General features: G+C 51.8%; 4 protein-coding genes across 4 annotated transcripts; all 4 read left to right on the forward strand.

The window, feature by feature from the left end:
• Positions 1-4609: 4609 nt before the first annotated feature.
• Positions 4610-6152, forward strand: LTS14_010179 (uncharacterized protein; the record flags this gene model as incomplete). Its single annotated transcript, XM_064842856.1, has 2 exons — positions 4610-4970; positions 5023-6152. 2 exons carry the CDS (start codon positions 4610-4612, stop codon positions 6150-6152), a joined length of 1491 nt encoding a protein of 496 aa, XP_064689540.1.
• Positions 6153-7498: 1346 nt separating this feature from the next.
• LTS14_010180 (uncharacterized protein) lies at positions 7499-8008 on the forward strand (the record flags this gene model as incomplete). The annotated part of the gene is made up of 2 exons (XM_064842857.1): positions 7499-7766; positions 7929-8008. 2 exons carry the CDS (start codon positions 7499-7501, stop codon positions 8006-8008), a joined length of 348 nt encoding a protein of 115 aa, XP_064689541.1.
• A 411-nt stretch (positions 8009-8419) lies between these two features.
• Positions 8420-9886, forward strand: LTS14_010181 (uncharacterized protein; the record flags this gene model as incomplete). Its single annotated transcript, XM_064842858.1, has 4 exons — positions 8420-8531; positions 8585-9086; positions 9212-9264; positions 9315-9886. 4 exons carry the CDS (start codon positions 8420-8422, stop codon positions 9884-9886), a joined length of 1239 nt encoding a protein of 412 aa, XP_064689542.1.
• Positions 9887-11111: 1225 nt separating this feature from the next.
• LTS14_010182 (uncharacterized protein) lies at positions 11112-12551 on the forward strand (the record flags this gene model as incomplete). The annotated part of the gene is made up of 1 exon (XM_064842859.1): positions 11112-12551. The coding sequence occupies one exon, from the start codon at positions 11112-11114 to the stop codon at positions 12549-12551; it is 1440 nt and encodes a 479-aa protein (XP_064689543.1).
• Between the last annotated feature and the right edge of the window lie 1232 nt (positions 12552-13783).

A 13783-nucleotide genomic window follows, 5' to 3' on the forward strand; every position in this document is an offset into this window, starting at 1 on the left:
GAGTCACGATGTCTTAGGGACTACGTGCAGCGACACGACCTTGAGACAAGTTGTATAACATAAAATGTAATAGAAGAGCTAACTGCCCCCGAGCACTATGGCACTGCCATGTGGTTCAATCTTTTGGCTATATGCTAGACAAACAGGTATCTCGATGCCCTCGCTGTTCCAAGCTCAATCACAACCGTCTCGGTCCCTCCAGTACACTGGACGAAAGGCAGACTCCTCAGCAATGAGCGGCACGCAAGCGACAACGTGGTGGCTTTAAATAAGTCACTCCATGAACGTCTTTTCGGGAACCACTTTAACTGTTCCTGCTGCGTCCGGCGCATTGATCATCTCGGCACTCACTCTGCTCGTGAGAATGGCTGGCGAAGCCGCGTGGAAGATGACCGCGTTTGTGTTCCATCACTTACGTTCTAGTCCTGATGCTGAAGATGGCCATGACCCGTCAAGTGTAAGTCTACCTTGAGCGACAGCGTTATCTCATTCGGGAGCGTGCTTTACCTGTGCAAGATTGGCCGGACATGGCGTGGCAAAGCCAACAGAGGCATGCTCAGAGTCCTTACTTTGGTCTGGCTAGCACTTTCGATCGCTCTCAGCTTCACGGTTGCTGGCATATTCGTGGGTCGGGGGGGCTGTCCCGGCGCATAAAGCGAGTCAGATCATCGCGAGGCCCACTAATTGTGGCCTCGAATCCACAAGAGCCGTCGTGGATGGCAAGGATTTGTACGGAAGTGCAAGGAAAGCATGCCGACGACATGCCACAAGCTCGAGCGTACGCGAACCGGTGCTACAACGTCACCAGCACGACATCAGACTGTGGGAGCTTGCCAGTTCCGGCACTGTCTGCCCTTTCGCCAATCGCTGCGGACTAGTTCAAGACAATGCTGTCCAGCTTGATACGGGCACGTTACATTCCCATGTGCATCTGGGTATCAGCGCCGCATTAAGCAATCGTGTCGGCTTCCGAATCTCAACAACTTGCTCAATCATATAGTTTGACGACCTCACGCGCATGGTCCCAGATGTCTGTATGCCTGTAATCTCTCGTGAGACTCGTGCTGACTTTCTTATTCTGCTCTAGACCCACGCTGGTGAATTTTCTGTCTTCAAGGTGTAACTTGGTCCCTTACATGGCGCAAGTGATTACACTTGGGTGTATGTAGAGCTATAGTCTCTCCAATAACACCCTGTACCTTGGTGTAAGTAAAGTCTCTTGTATTCCCAATGGCCGACTTGGCCTGAAACCAAGCAAGTGACTTTCAGCGATAATATGATCAGCGCTGACCGGAAGCAGCTCTCGCATCTACTATACCTCGACTACAATCACTAGTAAGTGGCGCCCAATCCCAGATCTTACCTTGTCGGATGCAGACACGTAAATACAAGATGTCGGCATAAGAATTGAGGTCTGGAAAGCTTGCCTTGAAGCTCTTGTACAAATTTTCGGTGGGCTTTTGGGACTGCCTGCATTGTAACCTCTCAGCATTCGACCTGGCCTTTGCGCGAAGCGTCCGCGCTTCGCGGACGCCAATTCCGGGGCAGTGAAGGCGCGTAATGCTGTAGCGCGAGGACGTCAACGTCAAGGAACATACCTTTCTCGGAACATCTCTGCAGACCCAACGCCAGTCGTAAATTTGAGTTCCTTCACTACAGTGGTGGTCCACGAGGGAGAATATAGGGTATCAGCAAGCGTTTAGGTACGCACGGCGTACGGTAGTGGAAGGGTGATAGGGATAGTCAAGCCACGGGCGGCCCGACATAAGCTGGGACGCTAAAGGGGTACGCACGGGTGAAGTGGCACTTTCTGTTCTCGCGCAATGGGACGCCAAAGGGTTCGTAGCTTCGCGGAATGTACAGGCCGCGTCTAGACAGCGTTATGTTTCGCTCGATGCGCTCTGGTGGTTTTACCGAGAAATTGGCACAAAGTACGTAGACCAAGGTCACACCTCATCCGCCACACTATGTGGCGCAATAACACTCTTTTCTAGCAAGCGTGGAGCTAGAGCTACATATTAATGCCGCTTACTAGGATATTCCTTGCTGAAAGTGTGGCTCGCCGTGCTTTACTCGGCAGATCCCGCGGTGCGAAAGCGGAAGCGCTCAGCCATTTTGCATTGCGTGGTCGCGGCGTCAGGGGCATCAGCATGTCGACCTCATTTCCACTACGGCATAGAACACATTTCGCCTCTACGCCAGGAACGTCCTAGCTGTGATCGAAGATGGCCCCGGGGTCAGTTCCTGTGCGTCCTAGGCGTACAGCGCGACTCATCTTGTGCCCTGGCATTAGCAAAATGGAATCGTATTAGCTAGATCCTGGCTTATGGCATACTCCATCTGAAGGATATCTGTGGCCACAGTAATATGGATCTGCTGTAAGGTAGATGATTGTACACGCATTAGGATCTGATGTAAAGTGATTGTCCTGCACAATCGTCACTACCATGCAGACTTATCACTGCCGCGATCTCAACGGTTGGCAAGCCCTGCAGACACTCAGCCTCTCAAGATACAGACAAGATCACTTACAACAGGCACAATGTCCGGCCGGGTCGAAGCACTCGGTGTAGACCCGAGCTAATAACCTCCGCCTGAGCGGCCCATCAAGCCAGTGGCCTGCTTCTATGTGCAGCCTCGCGTAGCTGGGAGCCCGCCGAGTGATAACTTCTGTCGCGCTGTCTATCTTATGCAACGGACACTAAAAGTCTTCAACAACGCAACTGCGATCAAAGCCAACAGCGAACCGACCAAATTGCTTCGGACGGTCCGCATTAGCCGTCAAGGCCTGCACATAGCCTTTGACGACAAGGGCGTGCGTGAGCTTGCCGAAGGTCAGGTTATGACTGCGGAGTTCTGCGAGATCCAATCCGACTCCCCATCGAGAGTGAGGAGGGAGTGGGACGCCGGTCCCACAGAAGTGCAATGCGACGGCGACTTGACTGCCATCGAGAGTGTCAGCAGTCGCAACGCTTTACAAAGGGCCTGCAGGGCGCCATACTCTCCAGGAACTGAAACACGGCATGTGCAGGCTGTGCAATGTCCGGCTGGTTGCGCCGCTGGCTGAAGGGTAGGTCTTGCCGCTGAAGTGGCAAACACCTCAAAGCGGCCCTGCCGGTGCCGGATCGAACCGATTTGGCCCATAAAAGAAGTGGGATATACTCAGGCAGGAGCGAGGCTGCTGACTCCACCGCTTCAAAGCTGTATGTTTAGGGGCGAATGAATGCGCGACGGAAGAGAAAGACAAGTTGATGCCATTCTATCGCAATATGGCTGCGCTCGGATGCGATTTCGCGCGGCTAAACGTTTGGGAGGTGGACGGCTGATCATCTCCGAGTTCATAGAGGATAGGTCTATTCTAAAAGTTGGCACACTGGTCATTGGTTGGGTCATATTGTTGGGAACGAGATTAGTATGCCCTCTTCTAGTACTGAATCAGCCACAGAGTAACATGAATGGTAGCTTTACAGCAACAGCAGATCGGCCCAGCCGGTAAGCATTGTACTGGAGGTTCCTGAACGTTTTTCGTGCTGCCAACCGTGTTGCTTCAGTCGCTTCTCTGTTAGGCGCTTCACTACGCTTTGCCCTCAGCGATCTAGCGCAAGACTGTCCATTACTTCACAACGCAGGACGAAGAACCAGCTCACAGTGTTGGGAGAGAAGCTGGTATTGCAAGCCACTGGAGCACAGTTGGATCTACAGGATATCTGAACACAGGAGGAACACGCACTTTTGTTAGAAAGTTTGGCCGGCCGTTAGCCTCAGTTTATTTATCTTGAAGGCGCTTCTAAGATGGGTTCATCCAAACCCACGATTATCGTGACTAGTCTACGCCTGCTGACAAAATGACGCCATTAGCTTGGATACAACTCTAGCGTATCTGAAATTCAATGCACTCAATGTAGTGCAGCAAGGCGCAATTGAAGCACTGGATCGTTGCATGATCGAGGCAAAACACCATTGTCTATGAGCTCTCGCCCTTCGATATTGACCGTCCCCTTTCTGCGTACAGCATCTGGAAGCGTGCTTTCACTTCTATGCAATCTGGGGCTCTAGTTCCAGCAGAAGGTGGCCAGAAAATCTTCCCCGGTCTAAGTCAGGACTGGACTAGTTGGCTCCTCTTCGGCGCCTGCCGTGGCGGATGTAATCTTTCGCGAAAGAAGCCATGTCAGATCACATTACTGGAGGTAAGGCCAAGAATGTCACTGAAGCTAGGCGTGAAGGCTTCAAATTTGATGATCGCCCACTCGCATCTTTGCATCCTCACAGCACGACTGATCACGTCTAGTTCCATGAGCTTTTGAGGTCTACGTCTTTCCTTTTCGTCCACAAATGCGTCATCGTACGCACTGTAATTAAGCAAATCAATTGAGCAATCATGGATGGCGCAACCCTCGAGCCAAACCGGACATATGATAGAGACGAGTCGCTTCGACACGAGGTGCGCAGACTGGGACTGCAGATACAGCAAGGTCTAATGTACGTACAGCTCTGGCGCCGAAGAGTCACTCGTCTCACATGACACAGGCCAATTCATTCCCTCCTCGACCACCTGTCGCAATTTTCGCGCTCAAGCCCAGGACCGCGACACGGAGTCATACCCTGTGATATGTCCGCCGTTGGTAGCGCTCTACCAAACCGAGCCCAGTACGAACCTGGTGGTCACAATGATCCGTCGCTAGCTCTCGTTTTCCATATGCATCATGCGTCACAGTACAAGGATCAAAGTGGCTCGCAAATGCATCCTACAGCCTTGCAAGCCCAGTCGCAGCAGTCCTTTCATCCACGATATCAAATGCGACCACTAGTGGATGAATGGCTGCAAGGCCCGAACCTGCTGACCCAGCTCCAATACCAACGGACGAACATGCTCAACTATGGTGTCAGCGTAACACACTACTCGCCCTTTGACACTCGATCTGGCCCTTCTGTCTTCGCAGCGGGTGGAGGTGGCGGGCCAGACTTTGGCAGTGTGTCATACAGTATATGCCCACAGATATGATTCTTGCTGATTTGAGACAGACCACGTCGCCCAACGTGCCTCTGGACCAGCTCTAGTGCCTTCACTTCCGCGAGGACCACCACGCAAGCCCAAGCAGTCAGGTCACGCGCTCTGGGTCGGCAATCTACCGCCCGCTGCGACAGTAAACGATCTCAAGGACCATTTCTCACGTGATGCGACCAGGGACATCGAAAGCGTCTTTTTGATCGCGAAGAGCAACTGCGCGTTTGTCAACTATCGCACTGAGGCAGCTTGTGAGGCTGCCGTGAACAGATTCCATGACTCCCGCCTTCACGGCGTTCGATTGGCATGCCGGCTTCGAAGAGGCTCAACCATTATCAGCAAGGCGTCAAGTCCCACGCCGTCCAGTGGAATTTCTAATGGTACCAGTGCCGCTCTGCCAGATGTTCTCGAAGGCCCCGTCATCGTTGGCGGTGGGTCTATGACCGAGTCTGAGCTTGTTAGCAGCGAACATAGTCGCTCTCCGACAGCGCATAAGAAAGTGCCAGAGAAGTATTTCATTATCAAGAGCCTCACAGTTGAGGATCTGGAAGCTAGCGTCAGGAACGGCACGTGGGCAACTCAGTCACATAACGAGGACTGCCTGAATCACGCATACGAGGTGGCTGAGAACGTATACTTGATCTTCTCTGCAAATAAGTCGGGAGAGTATTTCGGCTATGCCCGCATGTCATCTACAATCTCCGGCAAGCCCGTCAACTTAGGCGCGCTGCGCGAGACAGAAGAGGCTAAGACGGATGGCACGCCTCGATCCATTGCAACCCCAGCTACGAAGACTGCGCCAAGAGGTCGTATCATCGACGATTCTGCGCGCGGGACGATCTTTTGGGAGGCTGATTCTTCAGACACCGAGCCAGACGCGCTAGTGAAGGAATGGAGTGAGGAGGGTTGCGGTCACCACTGGAGACGCCAGTTCAACATCGAGTGGATCTCAACGGCTCGCCTACCATTCTTTCGCACTCGTGGCCTACGGAACCCGTGGAATGCAAACAGAGAGGTGAAGATTGCTAGAGACGGTACAGAGCTTGAGCCTGGCGTTGGTAGGACACTGGTGGGGATGTTCCATATGCTTCTGCCAGCAGCTCAGAGAGGAGCGATAGTGGTGTCATCTGCTCTTATGCCTTCATGACAATATATGAAGGCGTGAGCCTCATGGTGTATGAAAGGCTTATTTCTATACAGATGCACCTTTCCATATGTCTGCCCAGGTCTGGTGGCGATGCCATGCAACTTCCTTTGAATTGCTGGCAGCAAGTCACGGCACATCTGCGAAATAGGAATGATCAGTGTCTCGCATGATCGATGATCGATTCTGAGCCGCAGATGGATAACTTTGTCGAATTTCGACAGCCAAGAGCAGGAGATTGCCTTGCACGTGTGATACTTCTGACGACAGAATGTCGATAGAACTGGTGGTGCGGCTACTGCAACATAAATTCCTCCGTCATCACGTGCATAAGGACCCTGGTCCCATTTATGTCACCTGACGACTCGTACAAGGGCGAACATACCTGTCACAGCGCCTCCGCGTGATGCAAGTTATGCGTACAGCTGGCCGTAGATCATGTTTCCTGTATGATGCGGAGGGTGTGACTTCTTACATGTTGTGTTACGCGAGTTCAATTGTGCACTGCTTAGGTACGGCAATTTCTCCTAATTCTTTAAGGATCCATGGCTGCTTGGATCTGATTATTATATCACGAGGTGATCGAGTGATCAGAGATCACGGTCGCCTTGCGCGATCATGACATGGTCGCAATCATCAGGGGTGATCGCGATCACATACACGAATCTCCTATGTATATAGACAGGCTGTTTCTTATGTAGGTAGTTCGTGTTCAACCTAAGTTATCAACCCGCTGAAAGGTAGACAACCTTTATACGTTCATACCCGACTCAGTTGCTGGGAACTCATTGCTTAACGAGCTCTAAACCCGTGACCCTACCGCAGGCTCATAACACTTAGCCGCAACTACAACCATTGTTGTTGCCCTGCAAAGGAAGAAAGCACCTTATAGACGAGCGGATTCGTATTGTTCTTAGGAGTCGTACTTAGGAGTCGTGCTCATTGTTATTATCCCCTTTCGACTGATGCAATCCAACACCCAAGCCTACTCCTAGGACAATGGCAAGCACGGCGAGAGTGGCAAGTAGCCAGAGAAGAATCTTGTGGGCCTTGGTTAGGCGACTGTACCAGGAGTGTGCCCTGTTGCCAGTCTTGTAAGTGCGTTTGACGCCGTTGACAGCGCGTTCGTTGCTTTACATTATGGCCGGATTGCGCGACTGATTATGCGAAAGCTGTTTTTAGAGACGGATGCAGAGCAGCAGAGTGTGGCAATAGCTCTATCCGTGTCCGAGGGCGGCAAACCAAGCCAATAACGTGTGCAAGCAAAGTCAGAAGGCAGGAATGGCGGATTCTGTATGGCAGCAAGTTATAACATCGATTCCCCACGATACCCGGCTAGTTACTTGAACATGGCTGCACGCAGACAGATCCGTGCCCAAGAGTCACGGAGTGCTCTCCCGCGCGATGACTTCTCCGCATCAATGAATTGGTACCAAGCTGTTCTCGAAAGCTACAGTCTTGAAGCGGACGAGTCGGCAATCAAGGCAGGATGGCACGGGTCGATTACGCAGTACGCGATGCAAGACCCGCTAGCGCTAGCTGCAACTGTTCGAAGCTTAGAAGCGCAAGGCATGTTGGCTGATGACACCGTCTTGGAAATGGAGACGGCGCATCGCTGTATGATCGAAAAGCCTATAGAAACTGGCAAGGATCACGGTCAAGACAAGGTGGCAGTACTATAGTTTCCAATTTCCAGTTTCTACGTCTTCACCGCTACTTCTCCACCAACTACCAACCCGTAGCAGAATAGAACTAGCGTATATTGTCTTACAAGGCCAGATCGGTCCGCTCTGACCGCAACCCAGAACATCCACAGAAGGCGCTACATGGAGCCGAAAGGCACTTCTAATGCCGTATAGGGAAGATCTGCAGCAGCATTACGCCCTACATGTCGGGGCTCGTCGGAGCGGCCGAGTGGAGGGAACGCCAAGCCCTTCGCCAGGCGTACTCTAACACCAACAACAATAAAAACCGTAGATGGACACCTGTAACGAAGACAGCGAGAACTAGCAGATCTGTGGCGTTTCAACATACTCGGCGATGTTACCTCCGTGCCTGAAGCAGCGTCTCAGTTCTATGTACATAATTACGATCGCGAAATGCACATGGAGCATCCAACTCCCCGCGATATATGGTAACTAGACCACAGTAGGGTCCTTAAGACTGAATCCTCTCCTCGCCTGGTCCAGGCTTTAGCTATTTCTAAATCCGCTCCACTCACCATCCACAAGCAGCAGGCAAGCGCGACGTTTGCTAGCTTTCTATACGACATGTCTGCCACTCTTCTTTTGCTTGCTGCTCTCCCAAGTGCACTGGGTCTTGCCCGCCCTGACGGTGTTGGGACCCTTCCTGCGCTGGGTTGGAACAGCTGGAACGCGTACTGTACGTGCCGAATCCTCTGAAGCTCTCAATTGCACGGCGCTGAGAAACTTTAGTCTGTGATGTCAATGAAACGAAACTTCTCAGTGCCGCCAATCTCATCATTTCACTAGGCCTCAAGGACGCAGGCTATGAATATGTGAACATTGATGATTGCTGGAGTATCAAGGACGGCCGCGACAATACAACGCAACAGATCATCCCAGATCCAAACAAATTTCCTAACGGTATCGTTGGAGTCGCATCGGAGATCCACAACCTCGGTCTCAAAACTGGCATCTACTCCAGTGCTGGTACAAAGACTTGCGCGGGCTACCCTGCATCCATTGGATATGAATACATTGATGCTGCCACGTTTGCCGGCTGGGGGATTGATTACCTCAAGTACGACAACTGTTACGTGCCAGGCAATTGGTCCGACGCAAAGGCTTCCGGTGACAACTACAACTACAGCACCTCGAATACGGCAGAACGTTACCGTATCATGAGGGACGCCCTTGTTGCCCAAAACCGTACCATCCTCTACTCCTTGTGTGAATGGGGTCAGGCGAAGGTCTGGTAAGTTGTCTGAAGGAGCTCACCTTTCTGAGAGAAGTGCAAAACATGTTGTTCTGGGTGCTAAGCCTCCAGACCACAGCTCAGCGCTCAATTGGAAGAGCCTGAAACGCTACTGACCTTTTTAGGACGTGGGGCAACGAGACCGGCAACTCGTGGAGAACTACTGGCGACATTACTCGTGAGTTGCTCGAAGCGTTGTGTTGGGCTTGTTGCGCTGACTGTTCCTAGCCGATTGGAACAGCGTAATGTCGATCTTTAACGAGCAGACCTTCATATCAAACTACACGGACTTCACCGGCCACAATGATCCTGATATGCTCGAAGTCGGCAATGGCAATCTCACCCTAACCAAAACGCGCAGTCACTTCGCCCTGTGGTCTCTCATGAAGGCACCGCTCATTATTGGAACTGACTTGAGTAAACTCAGTCAGGAGAACCTCGACATTCTGCTTAACAAGTACTTGCTCGCTTTCAACCAGGATGCAGTCTACGGCGCTCCAGCAGAACCCTACAAATGGGGTGTGAACACCGATCAGACATACAACCGCACGAATCCGGCCGAGTTCTGGTCTGGAGACTCTTCCAACGGAACAATAGTCGCCATGCTGAATACACTTGACTCCACCCGCACGATGCGTGCCGACTTCGGCGAGATCCCTGGACTTGACGCTGACGGCCCATACAAGATGTTGGACGCTTGGACTGGTGAGAGCGCAGGTTGCGTCAAAGGCGGCCTCGACGCGCAAGTGGAGAGTCACGACACGGCAGTCTACTTGATTCAAGAATATTGCGAGTGCTGAATGTAGACACGCTCATAGCTTCAGCCTCTGGAGATGGTGGAACTCATTGGCGCCCCTGAATGAATGACTTCCGATGAACAACGGCCAGCAGCAAGGTGTCTTGTGACTTTAGATAAAACTGCAGGTGTGCGCCGTTCGGACAGGGTGGCCAGTATTCACACAACCGAGCATTGTTCGCTATACTTGTTTGTTTGATTGGCTGAGTGGTTTGCTAGTTCGTATCGCTGATGCTCTTCTTGGCTTGTTTGCTTGCTGGCGAGCTTACTGTCTTTACCGGATTAGGAAGACTGTTCTTGTTGAAGTAGTAGCTACTCATTCGCTCCCACATCTTGCGGTTCTCATGTCGAAGAGAGACGTGTGTGGGTTCGCTAGGTGCATGAAATTTGTTATCATGTGTCAGATCACTCTCGCACGTGCCGACATCCTTTGCGCTGCTCGCGTTAGCGTTTGGCACAAGTAGGCGATGCGGGTAGTACGAGGAATAGACTCGTCATGATTGCCGCTCTCATCGTCTCCAACGATTGTCTGGGTACGACCTCGAAAGCGTATGTCTTCTGCAAACGACTCGAGCTCGTTCTGAACTACGGCGCGTAGTCGTTTCTGATATCCAAGGGTCCAACGAGCGGGAAACGTCTCTGCTCTGATAAAGCTCCATGGGGCTCACCTAAACGTTCCTCTCGCTGCCGGCATCCTTCAAGGCGCGAACAAACGTCTCGCAGCAGGCTCGGAGGTTGCTGTAGAATCAGGTTGCGAAGGACTAGACTTAGCCTCGGTCGCAGTGTCTGTATGGCCGACCGTGCCGCGATCGAGTTGTGCTCTCACCGTAGGGTCGTATCTGGTGGCGAGACAGCATTGGATGAGGATGGTGGGCGCACTGTTTGTCATAGTCTCTCGATCGGGATCACTGGTGGTGGACTGTGCCTGTATATGCTATCTACCTCGCGCACTACCAAAAGCTGGTCTCCTTACTGTGTGATAGACTCTACCACCGCACAATGCGCGCTTGCTTTCGCAGTGAGCCATGCAGTCGTTCGATAGGCTCACACCGCAAGACTCAGTCGCTTTTGGAATTGCCAGAGGAGTCAGCTACATGAGAATCTGCTGATACAGTTAGGCTTACTATTGTCGAGAGAAAGCCCGGCTTGGACCCTGACAGCATACATGGCCGTGCCCTCCACTATCTGCATCTCTATTCCTCGCGACCTGTTCTTGACTCCTCATCATCATGTCTACACAAGGCGAACTTGATGTGAAGGACATCCATTCTCTCTCTGATGTTCAGCTCTTGGACGATATCGACAGCCTTCGAGCCCATGGCATCAATCATCTGGTAGCCCTACCTCAGCTCATCGTTTGTGGTGATCAATCCTCTGGGAAGAGCTCTGTCCTTGAGGCGGTTTCGGGCATACCATTTCCGTCCAAGGACACTCTATGCACCCGTTTTGCCACCGAAGTGGTTTTGCGCCGTGCAATTCAAGAAGAAGTCAAGGTCAGCATTTTACCGGGGCCTAGTCGCGTTTCCAAAGATGCAGCTGAAATCCAATCGTTCGAACACGATCTACGTACGTGGGAATCCCTCGAGGATGCGATGAATCAGGCTATGAACTCGATGGGACTCCACGACGACACGGGAACTTTCACCGATGACGTCCTTCGCATCGACATCTCAGGTCCTTCGAAGCCTCATCTTAGCATCGTAGATCTTCCTGGTCTAATCCACACTCATGGAAAGTCACAAAGACCGGAGGATGTCATTGTGGTCCAGCAGCTTGTACGTCATTACATGGCGAACGAAAGATCCGTCATTCTAGCAATTGTGTCAGCAAAGAACGATTACGCAAATCAGATAGTTCTCAAAATCGCTCGGGAGGTGGATCCACGTGGTTTACGGACACTTGGAATCATCACCAAGCCTGACACACTTGTCCTGGGTTCAGAAAGTGAGACGGCATACCTGAATCTGGCAAAGAACTTGGACATCAAATTTACGCTTGGCTGGCACGTCTTAAAGAACCGTGATTACTCTTCACAAACCGTCTCCCTTACAGAGAGAAACCAAGCAGAAGCGGAATTTCTCTCACAAGGCGTGTGGGTGCAGCTTTCTCGCTCCGAGGTTACAATTGCTCCTCTTCGCCGACGACTGAGCCGTGTCCTGCTTTCGCAAATAAAGAAAGAAGTGCCGAGCTTGTTACATGAGATTGAGATGAAACTCAATGAATGCAAGTCAGAGCTACGCCGGCTGGGTCACGCCAGGAACACTGAAGCCGAGCGGCGAAGGTTCTTGCTACGACTCTCTGAAGAATACCAGACGCTATGTCGGGCAGCCGTTGATGGGGTCTACGGAGGTGATTTTTTTGGAGATCCCCTCACGGATAAAGGCTATCAAAGGCGCCTCCGGGCTACGATCCAGAGCCTCTCCCTAGACCTGGCAGACGTTATGCGACGTCAGGGACATCGATACAATCTGGTCGATCACGAGCGAGGGAAGGATAATGCGAACACTTCTCTCAGCCAAATCACAATGACTCGCAAACAGTACATGCAGGTAGCAACGCTAATGCAGCCTCCGCTAATGTCCATTAGCGGAGGCTGCATTAGCGCCCGCTGGCACAATGCATCCACCAGACTGGACATCAGCTTCGCAAGTCAGGAATCTGATCTGTAGTCGGTCTAGATGTCGGCTATGCTGCTTTTGTCCATACAAGTCGCGGTATCTGTACTTCACTGATGCACCGCGATGCCATGACACATCCAACAGAGTCGTGATCTGCAATCGCATGGACATTGCTATAGAAGGCTGCACGTTTGCCTTCTTGTTCGCGTTCTCGTTTCCTGCATGTTTGCCTTCATAGGTGTGCTCTCACCGCTTGTACCATGCATTGGGGACTCGCAATAATCTGCCCATTCCTGACGCTGCTTGCTGTCGTAGCTGGATTCGTCGTGCAGGATATACGGACGTTCCACACGAACGAGTGGCAGCGTTACGTTCGCCACGCCTGCGCGATCCTCCAATGGGTACTCGCATGTGCGTACGGCGTGCTCTGGACCTGTTCTGAGCTCAAGGGCCCAGAGGAGGTGACTAGTGCCTCAGACTCCTTCAAAGCCCTAGCTGATCGCTGTCAAGTCATTCGACCTCGGGATAATCCTGTTCAGTGCCGTACTCTGCAATCACATCATTGCAACGATGGATGCTAAGATCGTCTTTGGCGTCCGTTCGCTCGTGATATGGTCGTGCCTTGCGGCAATGGCGTTCGTCGACATCGCTGCGATCGTCCTGGTCGCAATACAGCGACGGAGTGAAGTACACCAACCAGTAACTTCCCAAACGGTTCCATCTGACGGTGACCAACAGAGCCTTCGCATCGCAGCCCAGATTTTTCCACCAACTGCGACGGCAATAATCGAGGTAGCGATTGTGTCGACGATCGTATACGATGTAAAGAAGAAGATTGTGGCAAAGGAGCTCGACAAATCTTTGGAAGTCGATATGCCTTCTCGTTTGCTCCACAGATGGTTATCGAAGACGTATAGTACTCGACTCTTGTAAGATGCTTAATCAAACGCGCATACAGCTATAGCTAAAGTCTACTCCAGAGCTCTCGTTCCTTTACTTGTCTGGAGCATCGCACACAAATATACGCTCGTCCGACTGTCATTTCAGGCTGCGGAAATTCTGATGGTATCGCTCCCTTGGAAGTACTACACGGGCACAATTCGACTACGTAAGACGTATAAAAAGTCCAGGGACGAAATAGTCCGGAATCGTGAGCTCGCGATCGATCCTTATCATGGTCACAGGAGGATAGACGATACGCTGCAAGAGGGTGGCTCAACAAGGCATCTAGTTGATGATCTAGTTGATGGATAGCATGAATCGTCGAACGTGCGCCTCGTAGT

This window comes from Recurvomyces mirabilis, assembly GCF_035927965.1.
Source record: "Recurvomyces mirabilis strain CCFEE 5264 chromosome Unknown scaffold_38, whole genome shotgun sequence".
NCBI classification, from domain to species: Eukaryota; Fungi; Ascomycota; class Dothideomycetes; order Mycosphaerellales; family Teratosphaeriaceae; genus Recurvomyces; species Recurvomyces mirabilis.